At 51.6% G+C, this 19,221-nt stretch overlaps 3 protein-coding genes across 3 annotated transcripts in view; all 3 read left to right on the top strand.

Annotated features, from left to right (window-relative positions):
• Positions 1 to 2,498, top strand: part of EMWEY_00032320 (hypothetical protein, conserved) — a gene marked incomplete at both ends in the record, with an annotated part of 3,923 nt that extends 1,425 nt beyond the window's left edge. Inside the window, 2 exons of the mRNA XM_013478402.1 lie at positions 1 to 1,423; positions 1,505 to 2,498. The exon at positions 1 to 1,423 is cut by the window's left edge and continues 113 nt beyond it. Of these exons, the coding sequence (XP_013333856.1) occupies positions 1 to 1,423; positions 1,505 to 2,498 (2,417 nt within the window). The remainder of the gene's footprint in view (positions 1,424 to 1,504) is intronic.
• An 820-nt stretch (positions 2,499 to 3,318) lies between these two features.
• Positions 3,319 to 12,911, top strand: EMWEY_00032310 (hypothetical protein, conserved; the record flags this gene model as incomplete). Its single annotated transcript, XM_013478401.1, has 14 exons — positions 3,319 to 3,589; positions 3,767 to 4,052; positions 4,238 to 4,334; positions 4,458 to 4,658; positions 4,786 to 6,291; positions 7,180 to 7,626; positions 7,758 to 8,276; positions 8,467 to 9,288; positions 9,480 to 9,695; positions 9,801 to 10,217; positions 10,336 to 10,584; positions 10,742 to 10,864; positions 11,122 to 12,576; positions 12,804 to 12,911. The coding sequence occupies 14 exons, from the start codon at positions 3,319 to 3,321 to the stop codon at positions 12,909 to 12,911; spliced, it is 6,717 nt and encodes a 2,238-aa protein (XP_013333855.1).
• Positions 12,912 to 14,640: 1,729 nt separating this feature from the next.
• EMWEY_00032300 (hypothetical protein, conserved) lies at positions 14,641 to 18,174 on the top strand (the record flags this gene model as incomplete). The annotated part of the gene is made up of 4 exons (XM_013478400.1): positions 14,641 to 15,332; positions 15,672 to 16,468; positions 17,138 to 17,416; positions 18,056 to 18,174. 4 exons carry the CDS (start codon positions 14,641 to 14,643, stop codon positions 18,172 to 18,174), a joined length of 1,887 nt encoding a protein of 628 aa, XP_013333854.1.
• Positions 18,175 to 19,221: the final 1,047 nt, after the last annotated feature.

The following is a 19,221-nucleotide window of genomic DNA, read 5'->3' as shown; positions in this document are numbered from 1 at the left end:
CTAAGGAAGGAGGGGCAGCAGATGCCACAGTAGCAGCAGCAGCAGCAGCAGACAAGGAGACAGTGCTGCTGCCGCGCATAAGGCCGCTGCCTTTCTTGCCTACTGCAGCAGATATCCTATGGGGGATAGGACCAGCAGCAGCAACAGCAGCAGCTGCAGCAGCAACAGCAGCAGCACCAGAAGAGGAGACAGTTGCCAATGCAGCAGTGCAGCAGCTCTGTCTACGCATGCGTGCCTGGCTGCGGCAGCAGCTGCTGCTGCCGCTGCAGCAGCAGCTCGCTGCATACCTTCCCTCTCCCTCTCAGCTGCAACACCCAGCAGCAGCAGCAGGTGCAGCAGCAGCAGCAGCAGCAGGAAGTAGCCGCGGGAAAAGGAGACACTATGATGTTGATAGCCAAGGAGAAAGCTCTTTGTCTCCTACTGCAGCAGCAGCAGCAGCAGCAGAGGAAGCAGAAGATGCTGCTGCAGCAGGACATACACCTGACGCAGCAGCAGACGTTGATGCAGATGACGATACAATGCATGCAGACACAAGTGCAGCAGCAGCAGCTGCAGCAGCAGATGAAGAAGAGGAAGCAGCAGCAGCAGCAACTGCAGCAAATGATCTTTATGATGCTGCAGCAGAAGACGAAGAAGCAGCAGCTGAAGCAGTAGCAGAAGCAGCAACAGAAGCAGAAGCAGCAGCAGCAGCAGAAGCAGAAGCAGCAGCAGACGCAGCAGCGGCAGCAGCAGCTTCTGGAGACTCAGCAGCAGGTGTAGATTCGGCCACAGAAACACTTATGGACAACAACAGCAGCAGCAGCAGCAGCAGCAACGGCAGCAGCAGTAGCAGCAGCAGCAGCAGCACGGAGCAGAAGGTGCAGCCGCTGCCTAGTGTGCTGCATGTCCCTCTTCCCTCTCCTGCAGCACTTGCTGAGTTGTTGCTGCTGGTGTCTCGTTTGCTGCAGCAGATGCCATCTGCTGCTGCTGCGCCTCCTGAGGGGCTGCTGCCTGCTGCTGCTTGGAGGCTGTTGGTTGCTGCTGCAGCTGCTGCAGTTAGCGACATGCATGCACAACTACGCCGCCAGCCTGCATGCGCTGCAGCAGCAGCAGCAGCAGCTAGCAGCGCCATAGAGTGTCTCCTTTTGGAGGGGCTAGTGCATGCGGACCAGCTCAAAGCAGCAGTAGCAGCAGCAACAGCAGCAGCAGCAGCAAAAGCAGAAGCAGCAGAGGATGCTGCAGCAGCAGCAGCTGCTGCTGCAGCAGGGACGAATTGCTGCAGCACATCCTACAAGGAATGTAAATCAGTGCAGCAGCCCTTTAGCGAGCTGCACTTTGCATGCGACCAGCAGCAGCAGCAGCAGCAGCAGGAAGACGAAGGCATAGGAGGGCCACGAGCAGCAAGCAGCAAGCAGTTGCTGCTGCTGCTGCGTGTGCTGCGTAGGTTAGCTGTGCTGCAGCAAAGTGTTGCTGCTCTGTCTGCAGCAGATGCTGTTGGTTGTGTCCTTGCTGTTGCTATTGGCAGAGACACACATAGCTGCCGCTGCAACAGCAGCAGCAACAGCAGCAGCAACAGCAGCAGCAGCAGCAGCAGCAGCAGATACCGCGGCAGCTGGAGGTACAGAGCTGAGGCACTAAAGACATTAGGGTGTCTCCTTTCGCATGCAGATCTAATGGAGATTTTCTTGTCTGCTGCAGGCAACTCCTTGCAGCAGCAGCAACAGCAGCAGAAGCACGAGCAGCAGCAGCAGCAGCAACTAGGTACGAAGGAGGAGACAGTTGGTGACGCACTTTACAATGTGGGGGATATGAGCAGCAGCAGTGTACAAAACAGCAGCAACAACAGCAAAAGTAGCAGCACCAACAGCACCAACAGCAGCAGCAGCAGCAGCAGCAACAGCAGCAGCAGCAGCAGCAGCAGTGTGTGTTTATTAGATATATTGAAGGAGACACTTGCTGCTGATCCTTATTTATCTAGATTAGCATTAAGGAGACTAATAGGGTTTATTGTTATTCGTATAGAGGCATGGAGGTCCCTTGCTGCAGCAAATAGCTGCTGCAGCAAGCTGCTGCTGCATACTCCTACAGCAGCAGCAGCAGCAGCAGCAGGTGCTGCTGCTGATGCTTCAGCAGCGGCAACAGCAGAGCAGCAAATTATAAAGATGGAGACAGATTACGAGCAGCAGCAGCAGCAGCAGCAGCAGCAAACGGAGACACAAAGCTCTGATCCTCTTGCGTCTCTTTCTTTTGCTGCTGTTAAATCTAGTCATACTGCAGCAGGAGCAGCAGGAGCAGCAGGAGCAGCAGCAGCAACGGATATGAAGGAATGGGAGCTGCTGCTGCTAGATGGAGACAATAGAGTTGCTGCAGCAGCAGATGCATTGGAGTGCTGCTTGCTGCTGCTGCAGGAAGTGTCTCTTCCTCCTCTTAGTGCTGCATCTAGGCTTGATGATGCCCTTGAGGTACGCAGCAGCAGCAGCAGCAACAGCAGCAGCAGCAGCAGCAGCAGCAGCAGATGAGTGTCCTAGAAAAGGACAATTAATTAATAATTAATTAATTGTCTCCTTTTTTATTAATTGTCTCCTTTTTTATTGTCTTTTTTTTTGTTATTTATTGTCTCTTTTTTTATTGTCTGTCTCCTTTTATTCTCTCTTTTTATTAATTGTCTCCTTTTTTATTTATTGTCTCCTTTTTTATTTATTGTCTCCTTTTTTATTTATTGTCTCCTTTTTTATTAATTGTCTCCTTTTTTATTTATTGTCTCCTTTTTTTATTAATTGTCTCCTTTTTTATTTATTGTCTCCTTTTATTGTCTCCTTTTTTTATTAATTGTCTCCTTTTTTTATTAATTGTCTCCTTTTTTTTATTAATTGTCTCCTTTTTTTTATTAATTGTCTCCTTTTTTTTATTAATTGTCTCCTTTTTTATTAATTGTCTCCTTTTTTTTATTAATTGTCTCCTTTTTTTATTAATTGTCTCTTTTTTTTATTAATTGTCTCCTTTTTTTATTAATTGTCTCCTTTTTTTATTAATTGTCTCCTTTTTTTATTAATTGTCTCCTTTTTTATTGTGTGTCTCCTTTTGCTGCAGGGAGAGGTCTCCTTTGGTGTATATAATCGTTGCTGGTGCAGCAGCAACGTGCCGCTGCTGCACAGCAGCAAACTGTCTCCTTTTTTGCTGCTATACCTAAGGAGACATAGATTTATTATATCTCTTGCTGCTGCTGCTGCAGCAGCAAGAAGGAGACTACAGGCATTACCAGGACCTGCAGCAGCAGATCTTCGTCTTCTTGCTGCTGTACGTATGCTGCTGCTAACTGTCTCCTCATGCAGCAATGGCATGCAGCTGCTGCTGCAGCAACAGGGAGATAGGCAACTGCTGCAGCAGCTACTGCTAGACCTCGATAGCTGCAGCAGTCTGCTGCTGCAGCGTCATGCGGTGCTTGAAGGTCGCCTACCTGCTGCTATTGCTGCAGCGGTGCAGCAGCAGCAGCAGCAGCAGCAGCACAACGTTGCAGTATTCGGCAGCAGCAAGAACAGCAGCAAACTCAACAGCAGCAGCAGCAGCAGAAGTTTATCTCTGTTAGCCCCTTGGCTGCAGAATATCTGCGGTGCTGCTGCTGCTGCTGCTCCTGCTGCAGTTGGAGACAGTGTTGATGAGGAGACACATTGTGCTGCAGCATACAGCAGCGGTAGCTACTGCGGCTGCTGCTGCTGCTGCAGCAGACAGATGCTGTCTTCTTGTCTATTAGGGACATCATGGGTAGGGCGCTGCGGTGTATTGACAGAGGAGGATGCTGCTGCTGCTTGCTGCCCCCTTGAAGCAGCAGCAGCAGCAGATCTACCAGCAGCAGCAGACACTCGTGCTGCTTGTCTTCTTGCATCTACAACTCTTGCTGTTCGTCTCCGTTGGAGGGCAAGAGCCTTAGCCTTCAAGGCCCTTGGCAGCAGCAGCAGCAGCAGCAAGGGAGTAGAGGTGCATGCAGAGGCACTTGCTGCTCTTGCTGCAATAGGAGACACTGCAGCAGGAGCTGCTATTGTTGCAGAGACACTTGTCTACTGCCGGCTACAAGGGTTAGTCTTGCTGCTGCCGCTGCTGCTGCTGCCGCTGCTGCTGCTGTTGCTGTTGCTGCTGCTGCTGCTTCATGTTGAAGGATTGCTGCTGGTGTTGTAGCATTTGCTGGTGCTGCTGCTGCTGCTGCAGCAGCATTGACAGATTGTCATTATGATTGCTGCTGTTGCTGTTGTTGCTGCTGCAGGCGCGTGGTGTTTTTGCTGGCGTCTCTTCTAGCTTGTGGTTCTGCTGCAGCAGCAGATGCTGCTGCTGGCTGCAGCATTGGTGGTTCAATAGAGGTGGTCAGCAGCTTGCTGCTGCTGCTGCTGCTGCTAGCAGAAGATGCAGTAGTAGGGGGCCCCTTCTTGTGGCAATGGGGGGCCCCCCTCCTCTGTTGCTTAGATGAGCTAGTGTCTCCTTTGCAGCCTGTTGTCTCTTCTTCTCTGCAAGGAGACACGGGAGGCAGCAGCACAGCAGCAGCAGCAGAACCTGCAGCAGCAGGAGCAACAACACCTGCAGCATCTGCTGCTGCAGCAGCAGCTGCTGCTGCTAATTCTGCTGCGGAGACACTTTTGGTTAAAACACCCAACTGGACAACAGCAGAACAAGAGACATCTTTTGCTGCTGTAAGAAGTATCCTGATTGCTGCTGCTGCTGCTGCTGCTGTAACTGTTGTTGCTGCTGCTGCTGTTGTTGTTGTTGTTGTAGGGCGCTGTATGCTGTTGTGCTCCTGCTGCCTGGGTGTATGTGCAGCTGCTGCAGGCTAACCATTTGATGGCACGCAGAGTGTTGCTGCTGCACAGCGCGCTGCAGCAGATATTCGCTAGCAGCAGCAAGGGCACCAATCCGCAGCAGCAGCAGCAGCGGGAGGTGGTGCTGCCGTCTGCTGCACATGTAGCTGCGCATCTTGCTGCTGCAGCAAATTATATGCCGCAGCAGCAGCTGCTGCCTCAACCAAGTGTCTCCTCTCTCCTAGCAGCAATTCGTATTAGCAGCACTCCTTGCGGATTAAAAGGAGACAGGAGACCTGCGGAGACACCTGACGGATCTGTCCCTCCACAGGATGCAGCAGCAGCAGCAGCAGCAGATGCAGATGCTGCAGCAGACAGCAGCAGCAGAGGCGCAACACTTCTATCAGGAGCAGCAGATTCCTTAGGTATACAATTACCAGAAATTGATTGGGGAGACACCTCCTCTACGAAGCAGCAAAACAGCAGCAGCAGCAGCAACAGCAGCAGCAGCAGCAGCACAAACTGCACCAAGAGCAACAGCAGCAGCAGCAGCAGCAACAGCAGCACGGAGATAGCAGATCTATCCTGTATGCCAGGGAGTTCCTTCCGTCTCCCTCCTTCATCAGAGGAGACAACTGCAGCAAAACTTGCTGCTCGTTTGCTGCTGCTGCTGGTGCGTCGTTGCCCTCAGCTGCTGCTAGCAGGGGAGTATATTGAGGATGAGGAGCAGCAGCAAGACACAACAACAGCAGCAGCAACAGCAGCAACAGCAGCAGCAGCAGCAGCAGTTGAGGATGAAGGAGAACAATCATTTGAAGATACACAAGACAGCGATGGTTTGCTGCCATGGGAGCGCCGCTTAGTTGCGCACACAGCAGCAGCAGCAGCAGCAACAGCAACAGCAACAGATTTAGACTTTTACAGCAGCAGCAGCAGCAGCAGCAGCAGCAGCAGTGTGCCAGTAATTGCTGGTGTAGGTGCCTCCGTCTGTGTGTCTCCTGAGGGTCTTAGCGCTATTCTCTCTGCCCTTTGCCGCTGCATTGCATGCATAGCTCCTCCTTTTGAGTGGTTAAGCGAAGCAGCAGCAGCTGCTGCAGCAGCAGCAGCAGCAGAAGCAGAAGGAGCATCAGGTGCAGCAGGAGTAGCAGCAACTGCAGCAGATATTGGTGGGGTGTCTCCCCAACTTGCAAAGCTGCTGTCTCTATGGGGAGAAGCACGTAATGTTAGTCTGCATGCAATGGAGACACTGCTGCAGCTGCTGTTTGCTGCTCTTGCTGCTGTTGCTGTGTCTCCTCTTGAGGATATACAAGCAGCAGCAGAATCTCTTAATAGGAGACAGGGTCTCCTTTATGTAGGGTTAAGGAGGACACAACTGCAGCAAATCTTGCTGCTTGCTGCTGCTGCTCTACTCACTGCAGGACAGTGGATCGGTAACACCAGCAGCAGCAGCAGCAACAGCAGCAGCAGCAAGTACCAGCAGCAAGAAGCGCTTCAGTGGCTACAGAGCCACGAGGGATTTAGGCAGGAGGTGACTTACACCACTTGCTGCTGCTTCTGCTGCTGCTGCTGCTGCTGCTGCTGCATCTATTGTTGCTTTTGCTGGTGTGCTGCTTGGTTTGTTGCTGCAGCTGTTGCTTCTGCTGCTGAACAGCAACATGGGTGATGTTGCTGCTGTTGTGCTGCTGTTGCTGTGCTGCAGGCTGTGCTGCAGCTGCGTAGCTGCCTGTCTTGGGTCTGCCGTGTGCAGCGGTTATTGTTCTTGCAGCTGCGGGACTCGCAAGCATTTGTGCTGCAGCAGCTGCTGCAGTGCAGCGTGCTGCTGCCACAGCTGCAGCAAGCAGGTTTGCTGCTGCTGCATGCAATGGGCAAATGGTCTCCTGGTGCTGTACTGCCTACTGTCTCCTTTTCCTTTCATATTGTTGCTGCTGCTACTCGTCCTTCTTTTTGTCCCCCTAGATCTGTCTCTAATTTATTAGCTTCTCTTGGTGCAGGAGACACTCCTGCTGCAGCAGGTGCAGCGGGAAGCAGCAACAGCAGCAGCAACAGCAGCAACAGCAGCACCACTACCTCTCCTGCTGCTGCTGCAGAGACACATGTTGTTACTCTCTCTGCTAAACTGCCGTCCCTTCTAGAGACACTAAGAGCTCCCTATACACCCCAAAATTGGGCACTGGTACGCAGCACGCTGCTGCTGCTGCTGCTGTTGCTGCTGCTACAGTTATTGCTATTGCTAGGTGCACGTGTTGCTGGTAACTGTCCAGTGTTCTAGCTTATGCAGCTGCAGTAGCAGCTGCTGCCTTCGCCATGCATTGTTGTTGCGGCTGTTGCTGTTGGTGCTGCTGCTGCTGCACTTGCTGCTGCTGCTGCTGCGGGGGGAACATCTGCTTTTGGTGTGTATTTGTTGCTGCTGTTGCAGGAAGATGAGGATTCCCTACCGGAGGAGCCAATGCCTTTATATTTGTTGTGCCGTCTGCGGCTGTCTGCTGCTGCTGCAGCAGCAGCAGCAGCAGCAGGAGGCGACGGTCTCCTCGGCCCTGCAGCAGGTCATTTGTCTATGGGCCCAACGGAGACAGTTGTAGGAGACGCAGCCGCAGATGATGCAGGAGACGATGCAGCAGCAGCAGCAGCAGATGTATTGAGTGTTTGGAGACAGGTACGCAGCGCCTTAGCAGCAAGGCTGCTGCAGCAGCTTGCAGCAGCAGAGACTGGAGCAGGAGGAGACACCTCACCTGCTGCAGTTGCCCCTGCATCAGGATCAGGAGGAGCAGCAGGAGCAGCAGGAGGAGCAGCAGGAGCAGCAGCATCAACAGCAACTGGCAGCAGCAACACGGAGAACCTGTCCCCTCTCCTAGCGTTACGTATGGTAAGTGTGCCATCCTTCCTGCTGCAGCCACCTCAACAGGAGCAACAGCAACAGCAACTACAGCAATAGCAACCGCAGCAACAGCAGCAGAAGCAGCAGCATATTATATGTGTTGTGTGTCTCTGCTGCAGCACCAACTGTCCTCTGAGGTCGTAAGACTAGAGGAGTTAGGGGAGTTGCTGTCTTGGGTAGCTCGTGCTGCTCTTTCTTTGTCTCCTCCATTAAGAGCAGCAGCAGCAGCAGCAGCAGTGTCTCTTGCTGCTGAGGGATTACCTGTTTATTCCCTTATATATGATTGTCTTGATGCACTTCTTGCTGCTGCGCTGCGCTCACTGCAGCAGCAGCCAGACACCCCACGTTCGCATGCAGATTCTGCAGCAGCAACTGGAGGGGAGCCTGCAGCAGAAACAGCAGAAACAGCCGCAGCAGACGCACCAGCAGCAACAGCAGAGGGGGCTGCTGCAGACAGTAGCATGCAGCAAAATGCTGCTGACGGAGATGCTGCTGCAGCAGCGCTAAACAGCGCTGATGCTGGAAATGCTGCAGCAGCAACTGGTTCTGCTCCTACTGCAGCAGCATCGGGTGCAGCAACAGCAGCAGCAACTGCTGCTGCTGCAGCGCAGGAGCTTCCCACGTACCCCGATCGACCAGTAAGGCCCCCCTTCCTATGCAGTAGCAGCAGCAGGAGTTGCAGCAGCAGCAGCAGCAGCAGTTGCTGCTGCAGCAGCCCTTACTGGTTTCTGATAGTTTGGGGTTTGTGCTGCAGCAGCAGCATATCATTGTCTGCATTTATGTCATTGTTGTTGCTGCTGCTGTTGCTGCTGCTGCTGCTGCTTGCAGGCTTACTCCCGGGCAGCAAGATCTCTGTTTGCTTTGCACGGCAGCCGTTTGCTGCGTTTGCTGCAGTTTGTTGAGCGTTTGCTGCAGCAGCATTTATCTGCTGCTGCTGCAGTGTATAGGCAGCTAGAGCGTGTCCTTGCCCTTCCTTGTCGTCGTCTCCTTGAGGTATCTCTTGAGCTGCTGGAGGATGAGCGTCTTGCTGCTCTTGCTGCTGGTCCTCCTGCTGCTGATGCTGCAGCAGCAATAGACGGAGCAGCTGCAGCAGAGGATGCACAGCAGCAGCAGCAAATCGCTAAACAGCTGCTGCTGGTGGCTCTCCGTCTAGCAACACAAATAGCACAAGGATACCAATCCTTAGCTGATGCTGCAGTGCAGCAGCGGGAAGCTAGCAGCAGCAGCAGCAGCAATGAGGGTAGTGGGGCTCCTAGCAGCTCCTTTGGCGGGCAAGATAGCAGCGGCCACAGCAGCAGCAGCAGCAGCAGCAGCAGCAAGATGAAGAAAGGACTTGGCTTCCCTCGTTATATACCTATATTAAGGAGACTATTTGCGGCTGTCTCTGCCTTAGGCAATAGAGAAGACACACCAGTAGATATTGCATTGAATTGTGTTGCTGCTGCTGCTTGCTGCTGCAGCAGCAGCAAACCCTTCCTTTGCATGCTCCTGTCTTACTCCCTACCGCAGCACTCTGTCTCTGCCCTATTTGCTGCTCTTAAGGGCAATGAGACGGAAGCTGCTGTTGCTCTTGTTGCTTCTCCTGCTGCTGTCTGCTGCTTCGCTCCCCTTGCTTCACGCTGCGCTGCAGAACTCACCTCAGCAGCACAGGTTAGCCTCCTGCTGTTGCTGCTAATCCTGTTGCTGCTGTTGCTAATGCTGCTGTTTTCCGTCTACTTGTCTTTTTGCCCCCTTGCTGTCTTGGTATTTTGTTGAGCAATTGCTGCTGCTGCAGCTGCTGCTGCTTGGACGTGTTACGAGATACTATTTGTCTCTTTGCTGCTGCTGCTGCTGCGCTGCAGAGACAGTCTCCAGCTGAGGGCATGGGCTGGCTAGCAGTGGCGCGGCAGCTGCTGCAGCTGGCTAGACACCTGGCAGCAGCAGATCCGTACCCGTTGCATGCGCTATTCGCGCTGCTGCTGCAGCAGAAAGTCCCTATACCGTGGAAGGTCAAGGAGCCGCAGCAGCAGCAGCAGCGAATGCATGCAGCTCGCCGCGCTGCAGCACCATGGCCAGAGGTAAGGCTTATTCTTTCTTTGTACAGCAACTTTTATTTGCTGCTTTTGCTGCCTTTATTGCATCATGCGCTGCTGCTGCTGCTGCTGCTGTGTTGTGTGCTGCAGGCGGAAGCAGCAGACGAAGCCGCAGAATTGTATGCTGACCTGCAGGACCCCTTGGAGAGCAACAGCAACAGCAGCAGCAGCAAAAATGCTGGTTCTCTTTTCCCATCAGAAGCAGCAGACCCAGAAGCAGCAGCAGCAGCAGCAGCAGGGGAGACAGTATGTGAGGTGGAGGAGGACCCAAGGAAGCTGCTGCTGCGTGAGCTGCGGCGGTGTCTCCTTGCATTCCTTTCACAGAGCGAGTTGCTGCTGTCAGCGCAGCAGCGGTTGCAGCAGCAACAGCCACACCAGCAGCAGCAGCAACAACAGCAGCAGATTGCTGCGCTGCAGCAGCAAACACGATTGGCCCTCCTTACCTACAGAGACACTTGCCGCTTAGAGCAGCAGCTACTCGCGATGCCCGTCGAATCAGCTCCCCTTGTACGTCCTGCTGCTGCTGTTGTTGTTGCTGCTGTTGGTCTTGCTGTTGCTGCTGTTGCTGCTTCCTCTGTTGCTGCATGGCTGTTTGCTGCCTGTTTGTCTGTTTGTTTGTGTTTAGCTGCTGCCAACCGCCGCATTTTTGCCTGAAGGTCGTTTATCTGCTGTTGCTGCAGCAGCGCAGCAGCAGCGGGTTCGTGCTGCAGCGCAGCACTTTGATGTCCCCTTCTTAGTGTGTCTACGCAGCAGCAATTATAGTGTCTCCTCTCTTGTCTCTCGTTGTCCCCACACTCCTGGGGATCGTCTCCCCTGGATCGACGATCCCGCATTGGAGACGATCCTCAAGATTGCTGCACATACCATACATGCTGTACGTATAGCTGCTGCTGCTGCTGCTGCTAGTATGCTGCTGCTTGAGCATAGCTGCTGCTGCTGCTGAGAGTCTGTTGCTGGAGTGGTCGACCTGTGCCTGTGCTTTGCTGCATTTGCTGCTGCTGTCTATTTTGCTGCTGTGTCCTTTGCTGCAGGAGACAGCAGCAGAAGGCCTAAAGTGTCTCCCCTTAGATTTTATTTGTGGGGTACCTGCGGAGACACCTGAGGAGACAATATTACCTACATGGTTGTCTGATCCTTTCTTATATCTAAAAGCAGTAAGAGACACTATCTGTCTCCTTCCTGCTGCTGTCCACTTTACTCTCCTGCTGCTGCTGCTGCAGCAGCAGCAGCAGCAGCAAATGCAACAGGAGCACTGCTACTTTTTCTTTTGTTTATTTATATCTGTTATCTCTTCTTACCGTGGTGCCTCCTAAGTGTCTCCATATACCCTTCTCTCCCTTCTTCCTGTTTTATCCCCTTTGGGTCTCTTCTTATGCTGCTGTTCCTGCTGCTGCTACTGTTGGTGCTGCAGGCGAAAGGAGACGTTCCTGCTCCTGTGGAGGCTGTGGGGCCCCTTCGTGGTGTCTCCTCTTATGGTGGTGGTGGGTGCGGCAGAGTCTCCTACTCATCAGGGGGGGGCCTCCTTGGGAGTCGGTCTGCTGCTGCCGATCCCTTCCGCAGCAGAGCGAAGGGCAGCAGCAGAGCGCCAAGTAAGCATGTTGATGCATTTGAGGCTTCTGTACCTGGAGGGCTTACTAGGCTTAATAGGGAGCAGCAGCAACAGCAGCAACAGCAGCAACAGCAACAGCAGAGTGGTGGAGAATCACAGAAATTATCGCCACAGTCGCAGCAACAGCAACAGCAACAGCAGCTGCAACAGCAACAACAGCTGCAGCAGCAGCAGCAACTGCAGCAGCAGCAACAGCAGCAGCAGCAACAACAGCAACAACAACAGCAACAACAACAGCAGCAGCAACAACAGCAACAACCCACGGTGGCAAGCGTGTTGCAGCAGCAAGACGGCCAAGCGCTGCAAACTCCACCACCACCACCACCTCCACCACCGAAGCAACAGCAGCAGCAGCAATCGCAGCAGCAATCGCAGCAGCAATCGCAGCAGCAGTCGCAGCAACAATCGCAGCAGCCATCACAGCAGCAGTCTCCTACGCCTCCACACGAGGAGACAGCTGCCCTTGGTCGCGACACCGAGCAGCAGCAGCAATCGCAGCAGCAGTCGCAGCAGCAATCACAGCAGCAGCAACAGCAGCAGCAGCAATCGCAGCAGCACACGAAGTCTCACCCTCAGGTGCTGCACCCACAGCAGCACATGCAGCAGCAGCAACAACAGCATATGCTGCAGCAGCAGCAAGCTGCCCGTTTGCTGCACCAACCCCCCGCAGGTTATGTACATGTCCCTATGCCAGCTGCTATCTTAGGGCCTCAGGGGTTGCTGCTGCATCCTGTGCCAGTAGTCCCTGCTCATCCCTTCTTGCTGCAGCCGCAGCAGCAAGCGCTGCGCATGCAGCAGCATGCTGCGCACCCTATGATGATGCCACTGCAGCCGCAGCCTGCGCAACAGCAGCTGCAGCATCAACCTATGCAGCAGCAGCAACACGAACAGATGCAGCAACAGGCAACTCCTCAACAGCAGCAGCAGCAACCGTCCGTGCAGCAGCAGCAACCTGTGCAGCAGCAGCAACCACAACAGCAGCAGCTTATGCAGCAGCAGCAGCGTATGCAGCAGCAGCAACCACAACAGCAGCAACAACAACAGCCTATGCATCATCAGCAACAGCAGCATCATATGCACCAGCAGCAGCAAGCAATCCAACCGCAACAACAACAGCAACTGCAACAGCAGCAGCTACAGCAGCAGCAGCTGCAGCAGCAGCTGCAGGCTAGCAATGATTTGTCCGTCTGCCCGGGGTGGACGGAATTTGTTGAAGACGGCAAGAGGGAAGGCCTTGACGTCAACAAACTCATGGCAGTAAGTAGCAACAGCAGCAACAGCAGCAGCAGCAGGAGCAGCAGCAGCAGCAGAAACAGCAGCAATACTCATAGCTATTACTGTACTACTTTTAGCAGTAACATTTGTGCAGTAAAAATGAATAGAAACTCCCCCATTAGGATTTATAATTTAGATTTTTTTTTAGGGTTTAGGGTTTAGGGTTTAGGGTTTAGGGTTTGTGTATTTTTTTTTTTTTTTTTTTATAGACTCCTGAGCAATTAAAAGATCCGCGAATTCGTCAACGATTTGTTCGTCTTCTTGATCGTCACGAAAAGGCCAAAGAGCTCTTCCGTCTAGCAGGCGCTAAGCTATAAACAGCAGCAGCAGCAGCAGCAGCAACAGCAGCAGGTGCTGCTGCTGCGGTTACTGTTGTTGGTGTTGCTGCTAGTAGGAGGGCAGCAGCACCGGCAACAGAAGCAGCTGCTGCTGCAGCTGCAGCAGCAGCCGCAGCAGCAGTGGGGGGTGTAGGTATAGAGCAAACTCAGCAACACGATAGCAGCGGCAACCTCAGCAGCACTAATTACTGTAGCAGCAGCAGCAGCAGCAGCAGCAGCAGCGGGTGTTGCTGTTGCTGCTGTTGACCTGAGGGGCCTCGAGGGAATGTGGTTTAGTAGTTTGCTGTGTCTTTAATGTTGTTGTTGCTGCTGCTGCAACTGCAGCAGCAGCAGCAGCAGCAGCAGCAGTTGCTGCTGTCTCCTTTTGTATAAAAAGGAGACAGACGCCTCCAACTCTGTAGCTTTTGCCATGAGGCAAACCGAATAATAATTGGCTCGCGCTAGCTTCTGCTGCTGCTGTTCTTGCTGTTGCTGCTGCTGCTGCTGCTGTTGCTGCTGCTGTTTCATCTCCTTCCGCTACTCCTATTGGTGCTTCTGCTGGTGCTGCTGCTGCGCTGCTGCTGTCGCTGCTGTTGCTTCTGCTGCTATCTTAGCAGTACCTACGTTGCAGTGTACGGACATCTGATTGCTATGAATAGCAGCGGAGGGTTGGAGACAGCAGCAGCAGCAACAGGAGCAGCAGCAACAGGAGCAGCAGCAACAGGAGACACAATAACAGCTAGCTGTTACTATATACCATAGATACCGTTGTTAACTAACAAACAAAAAGGAGACACTAAGAAAGGAGACACTAAGAAAGGAGACAATAAGGAAAGAGACAATAAAAAAAGGAGAGAGTAAAAAAGAGACACTAAAAAAAAGGAGACACATAAAAGGAGACAGCTGCAGCGTGCTGCGGTCTCCGTTTGCTGCTGCTGCTGCTGCTGCTGTTAAGAGACAGCAAAATAATAAACAAGAGATAAGCAGCAGGAAGAGGAGACAGTTGTCTCCTTATTAATAAATAGTAATTATTATAATTATTATTTATTTAATTAAATAAAAGAAAAAGGAGACACTTTTTGTCTCCTGGCTCTCTTGTGTGGTGTACCACCACCATGGTAGCCAACCGCTGCTGTTGCTGTTGCTGCTGCTGTTGCTGCTGCTCTTGCTGCTCTTGCTGCAGCATTTGCCGTGTCTTCTCCTTACCTTTTATGTTATTTTTGTCTCTTTATTAAGAATAAATAATAAAAAGGAGACAAAAAACGTCAATTAAGAGAGCAGCAGCAGCAGCAACAGCAGCAAACGCTCATCGTAGGTACACAGCAACGTATAGCAAGCAGCAAGAAGGGAGGCCCCTGCTGCTGTTGTTGCTGCTGCTCCTGCTCTTGCTGCTGTTGCTTCTTGTCTCTCTTTGTGTCTTCTTTTCTTTCGCCAATTTACCCAGAGGTTGGCTAGATAGGGTTTCCTTAGAGACGCATCTGCTGCTGCTGCAGTCTACATATAGCAGCAGCAGCAAAAGCTGCTGCAGCAGCTGCAGCAGCAGCAGCAGCAGTATTAACTGTAGAGATGTGCCTTCTTTTACCTTCTCTAGGGGTTAAATGTTTGCATGCATGCAGCAGCAGCTTTGGTTGTTTTTCTTCTTATAAGGGCTACCCAAGGTGCCCTCTTACCTCATCCACCGTAGAGCAGCAGCAGCAGCAACAACAGCAGCAGCAGCAGCAACAGTACAATGGGTAAAACCATAGACTCCGACAGTAAGCAGGCGCTGCTGCTGCAGCCTGCGGCCTCCATGTCTCCAGAACCCTCTCCACGCAGCAGCAGCAGCAGTAGCAGCAGTAGCAACAGCAGCAGCAACAGCAGCGGCAACAGCAGCAACAATAAGAAGAATAACAATAAGAATAACAACAGAAACAACAAAAACAATAACAGCAGCAGTAGCAGCAGCAGCAGCATAAATAACACCGGCACAACCAGCACGAGCAGCAATAACGGCAGCAGCATCAGCAGCATCATCAACAGCAGCAACAACAACAACAACAGCAGCAGCAACAAGAACAAGAACAAGAACAGCAGCAGCAGCAGCGAGTCTGCAACATTATTATCTGGTGTACGTGAGGGTTTATTAAACAGTGCAAGTATACGTGATTTAATGTCTCCTCCTCCTGCAGCAGCAGCAGGAGCAGCAGGAGCAGCAGGAGGAGGAGGCCACCACGCTCCCCCCCCGCACCTCCATCACCACCAATCCGAACAGCAGCAGCAACAACAACAACTGCAGCAACAACAACAACAACAGCAACAGCAGCAGCAGCAGCAGGAGCAGGAGCAGCAGCAGCATGAGGAGGAAGAATCATCATCAGCAGCAAGCTTATTACGTGGTTATATGTATGGACAATTAGCAAATGTAACAAAGGCAGCAGTATGGTGGGCCTCCTTTGGTGTATTAGCTGTATCGTTATGGGGGGGCCCCCTAGGTATAGGGGCCCTTAGGGTATTATTTAATATAGGATTAATATTAGTATCTCCTGCAGCAGCAGCAGCAGCAGATCGTATAAATGTAAGGAATTTGCTGCTAATAACAACATTAGGTCGTTGTATAGTATGGAGTATATTATTACCTGCAGCATGGATATGTATATATTTATTGCTGCAGCAACAACAAATATGTTGTCTCCTTTGCTCCCTTTGTCTACTTATTGATGGGGCACTAGTTGCTGTATCCAATATTGTTGATGCAGACTGTGGTGGTCTTGATGCTGTTAGCCAACAGGTAGGGGTGTCCCTTACTGACATAATAAGAGATAGATTTATTAATATACATAGAAAAGCATTTGATGTATCCTTTGTATTATTTACTGCACCTATTGCTTTCTTCCTTCTTCTCTTATGGGGAGGGAGCACGACCACCAGCAGCAACAGCAGCACCACCAGCAGCAGCAACAGCACCACCACCAGCAGCAACGGTCTTCTTGGTCATGTTGCAGCTGCAGGAGCTACAGCTGTAGGAGCTACAACAGCAGGAACTGCAGCAGCAGATATTAATTTGCTGCAACAATTCAAGTTCGAGGTACAATACTCCCCTAGGGAGCAGCTGCTGCATTTGCTGCAGTTTGTTCAGCAGCAACTGCAGCAAATACAGCAGCTGCTGCTGTCTCGTCCTCAATATGTCTCTCGTTTAGCTCTTATTTTGTCTCTTGCTTTTCTCTTCTTTGTCCTTTCTGCTGTCTCCCTCTTCTTTTATTCCTGCGGTATACGCAGCAACAGATCACAATCATCATCAGCAGCAGCAGAAGCAGCAGCAGCAGCAGCAGCAGCAGGAGTGGAGGATCATGAAGGGTCTCACCATCAGCAGCATCAGCAGCATCTAAATCGTCATCTGTATGGAGACAACAGCGGATTATTGAGTTCATGGGGTACAAATCCATCTGGTGGCACGTCTGCTGCTGCTGCAGCAGCAGCAGCGGCAGCAGCAGCAGCAGCAGCAGCAGCAGCGGGTTCTGAGGGTTTAGGAGATAGCCTGTTTAGTGAGGATTCTTTATCTGATGACAGCACAGGAGACAGTATAAATAATATAGGATTTAAGGAAGAAGTACGGCTACGATTAGGAGACATAAAAAGGGGACTGCTGCTGTCATTAGAAAGGAGACAGTTAGGTTATCATGTGCTGCTGCTAGCTGTAGATACAGCAGTAGAGGATGCTGTTGTCTCCGTGCTGCTACCGTTGCTTTGTCTATACACACCAAGTCTATTTGCTGCTGATGCAAGAGACGCATTAGCAGCTAATGCTTGGAGTGTCTCCCTAATAGCTGTCTCTAAATTAGGAGGTTTTATAGGGGGATTTATAATGCGGTCTATATGGAGACAGCCAGCAGCAGCAAAAAGAGACAGTAGCTATAGATGTCTCTTTTATTGTCTCCTTTTAGGCTCTATTGCCTTATGGCTAGCTCCCCTAGGTCTCCTGCTGCAGGAGACACAAGCTGCTTCTAAGCTGGTGTCATTGCTTCTCGTCTTTGCTGCTGCATTCTCCTTTTATGCATGCAGTGCAGCACCTAAAGCAGGAGCAGCAGCACTGCTGCAGTGTCTCCTCAGGTCGCAGCAGCAGCAAGCTTATTGTCTCTTTAGCTTTGTAGGTCTCTTTGTTACTCTTATTGATGCTGCTGTTATCTTCCTTGTGAACTGTCTCTTCTGTCTCCTCCTTTCTGCTAAGGGATCTGCTGCTGCACTCGCAGGTGTCTGTCTCCTCTTTACTGCTTATGGTCTCTTTACAGCAGCAATAGGCCCCCGTCTTATCCTAGACCCTCCCGATACACCTCAACAAACCCTAAACCCTCATGAACAGTTCGAGGTGTCTCTTCATCTACCTGCAGACACCCATCATCAATACTTGAGGGAGGGGGGGACACCCTTACAGGGCCCGATACAAGAGGGTAGTTGGGTCGGGGGGGCTCACCCTTCTACCTTGCATGCTGATGCAGGTGGGGCAACAGGCGGCGGGGCCCCTTTCCTTGGTGGGGGTCGCACAAGGGGAGAAGACAGCAGCAGCAGGAGCAGCAGAAGAGACAGATTGCTGCCGAGGCCTGTTAGCGCCCTTCTTTTTGGAGACAAAAATGTCTCCCCTCAGCAGCACAGCAGCAGTTAAGTGAACATGCAACACCTCCCTCCCCATTTTCCCCGCTGCAGTAGCAGAGGACAGCAGCAGCCTGCTGCCTGCTGCTGCATGAGGGGCCGGCGGCAGCCTGCTGTTGCAACAAGGGTAGCAGCAGCCTGCTGCCAACTGCTACAGCAGGTGTTTGCAGTAACGTGCTGCTGCTGCAGCAACCTGCTACAGCAGCAGATGTTAGCATTGTCTGCACTTTGTTTGTGAAGGGGACAGCTTGAGGATTTGATGCTCCACCTGGAGCAAGACCAGCAATATGCAGCTGTTGCTGCTGCTGTTGCAGCTGCTGCTGCCATATGCTGCCGCTGGGCCTGCAGCAATCTGCTGCTGCAGTAGGCAAAGATTTTGGGGGCATGTTTATGGTTGCGCCAACCTGAACACTCGCTCTCTGTATAGTCTAGGTTTTACGGCTTAAGGTTTAGCGTTTATAATAATACGCTTGTCCTGCGGGGGCTGTGTTGTCTGTCTCGTGGGGTTTTGTATCTGGCAGTGTACCTCAAGGGTTTGTCTAAACTCATCAAGTTGGACTTTGAGGGTTTAGGGGGTAGGGTTTGGGTGGAGGAGGGCCTTATTTGTTTTTTCCCTCCAATACAACTGCCGTCTTGTTAACAGAGTGTTGACATGGTTTAGATTAAGGGTGTCGGGTTTGGGGTTTAGGGTCTGGCGTTTAGGCATTAGGAGGTATTAAGTGTTAGGGTTTAGGTTTTGGAGTTTAGGGTTTAGGGTTTAGCGTTTAGGGAATGGGTTGGGGAGGTGGGGGTTAGGTCTGTGATGTTGAGTGTACCTGCGACCGCATGTACTGTCGCCTCGTGTATTTAATGTCAATGAGACTAACAAAATGACTTGGAGACAACAAGCAGAGAGAAAGGAGACACACGGGAGACATAGAGGAGATGGAAGAGATATATAGCGGAGAGAGAAACGAAGGAAAAAACAAGGGCGGCACAAAGTAGATGGAGGAGACACACACAGAGGAGACAGAGACGGGGCACAAAGGAGATACGTATGAGACACAAATGTGGCAGAAATAATCTACAATTAAGGTTAACTTGTTATGCGTCACAGCAGGAGGGAAAAGGAGGAGGAGAAAACATTCAGAATCCTCCTCATAGTCCTACAAATTCGAAAGCTGGGCGAAGTAGATGGGAGGCACTGCCTCGAAGAAAAGGAGTTAAAAAAGGGATGCAAGGAAGCGGTAACCCTCATGGCGCTCCCCTTTTATAGTGAACCTGTATGTTGCTACCTATGTGTCTGCTGCTCTCTGTGTGTTATTAGCGTACTAGTGTATTATGCAAAATAAGATGTGTGTACAGAGGACCTACTCCTCTTTCCCGTAAGGTTGGCAAACACCTCGCCGTTATAGATGTTAAAATGCCCCGTCATTAATTATTTGCAGGATGAAAACAGACTGTGAATTCTATCGACAATCAGTGAATTGAATCTCACAGGAAAAACATAAAAACGCATGCCGACAGACACACACAAACATTGAACATCACAGCTGCGCTATCGGTAAGCTGTACAAGGCGCAAAGAGACTGTCTGTCACAGCAGAACTATCGATACACTCTAAGCCAGAAACATTCAATTACATCCTTAATCATTGAAATAAATCAATACAGCGAACACACCAACACACACGCAAGCAAGAACAGAC

Source organism: Eimeria maxima, genomic scaffold (assembly GCF_000499605.1).
Source record: "Eimeria maxima Weybridge genomic scaffold, Emw_scaff418, whole genome shotgun sequence".
Taxonomy (NCBI): Eukaryota; Apicomplexa; class Conoidasida; order Eucoccidiorida; family Eimeriidae; genus Eimeria; species Eimeria maxima.
This window is presented reverse-complemented; position numbering and strand designations above follow the sequence as displayed.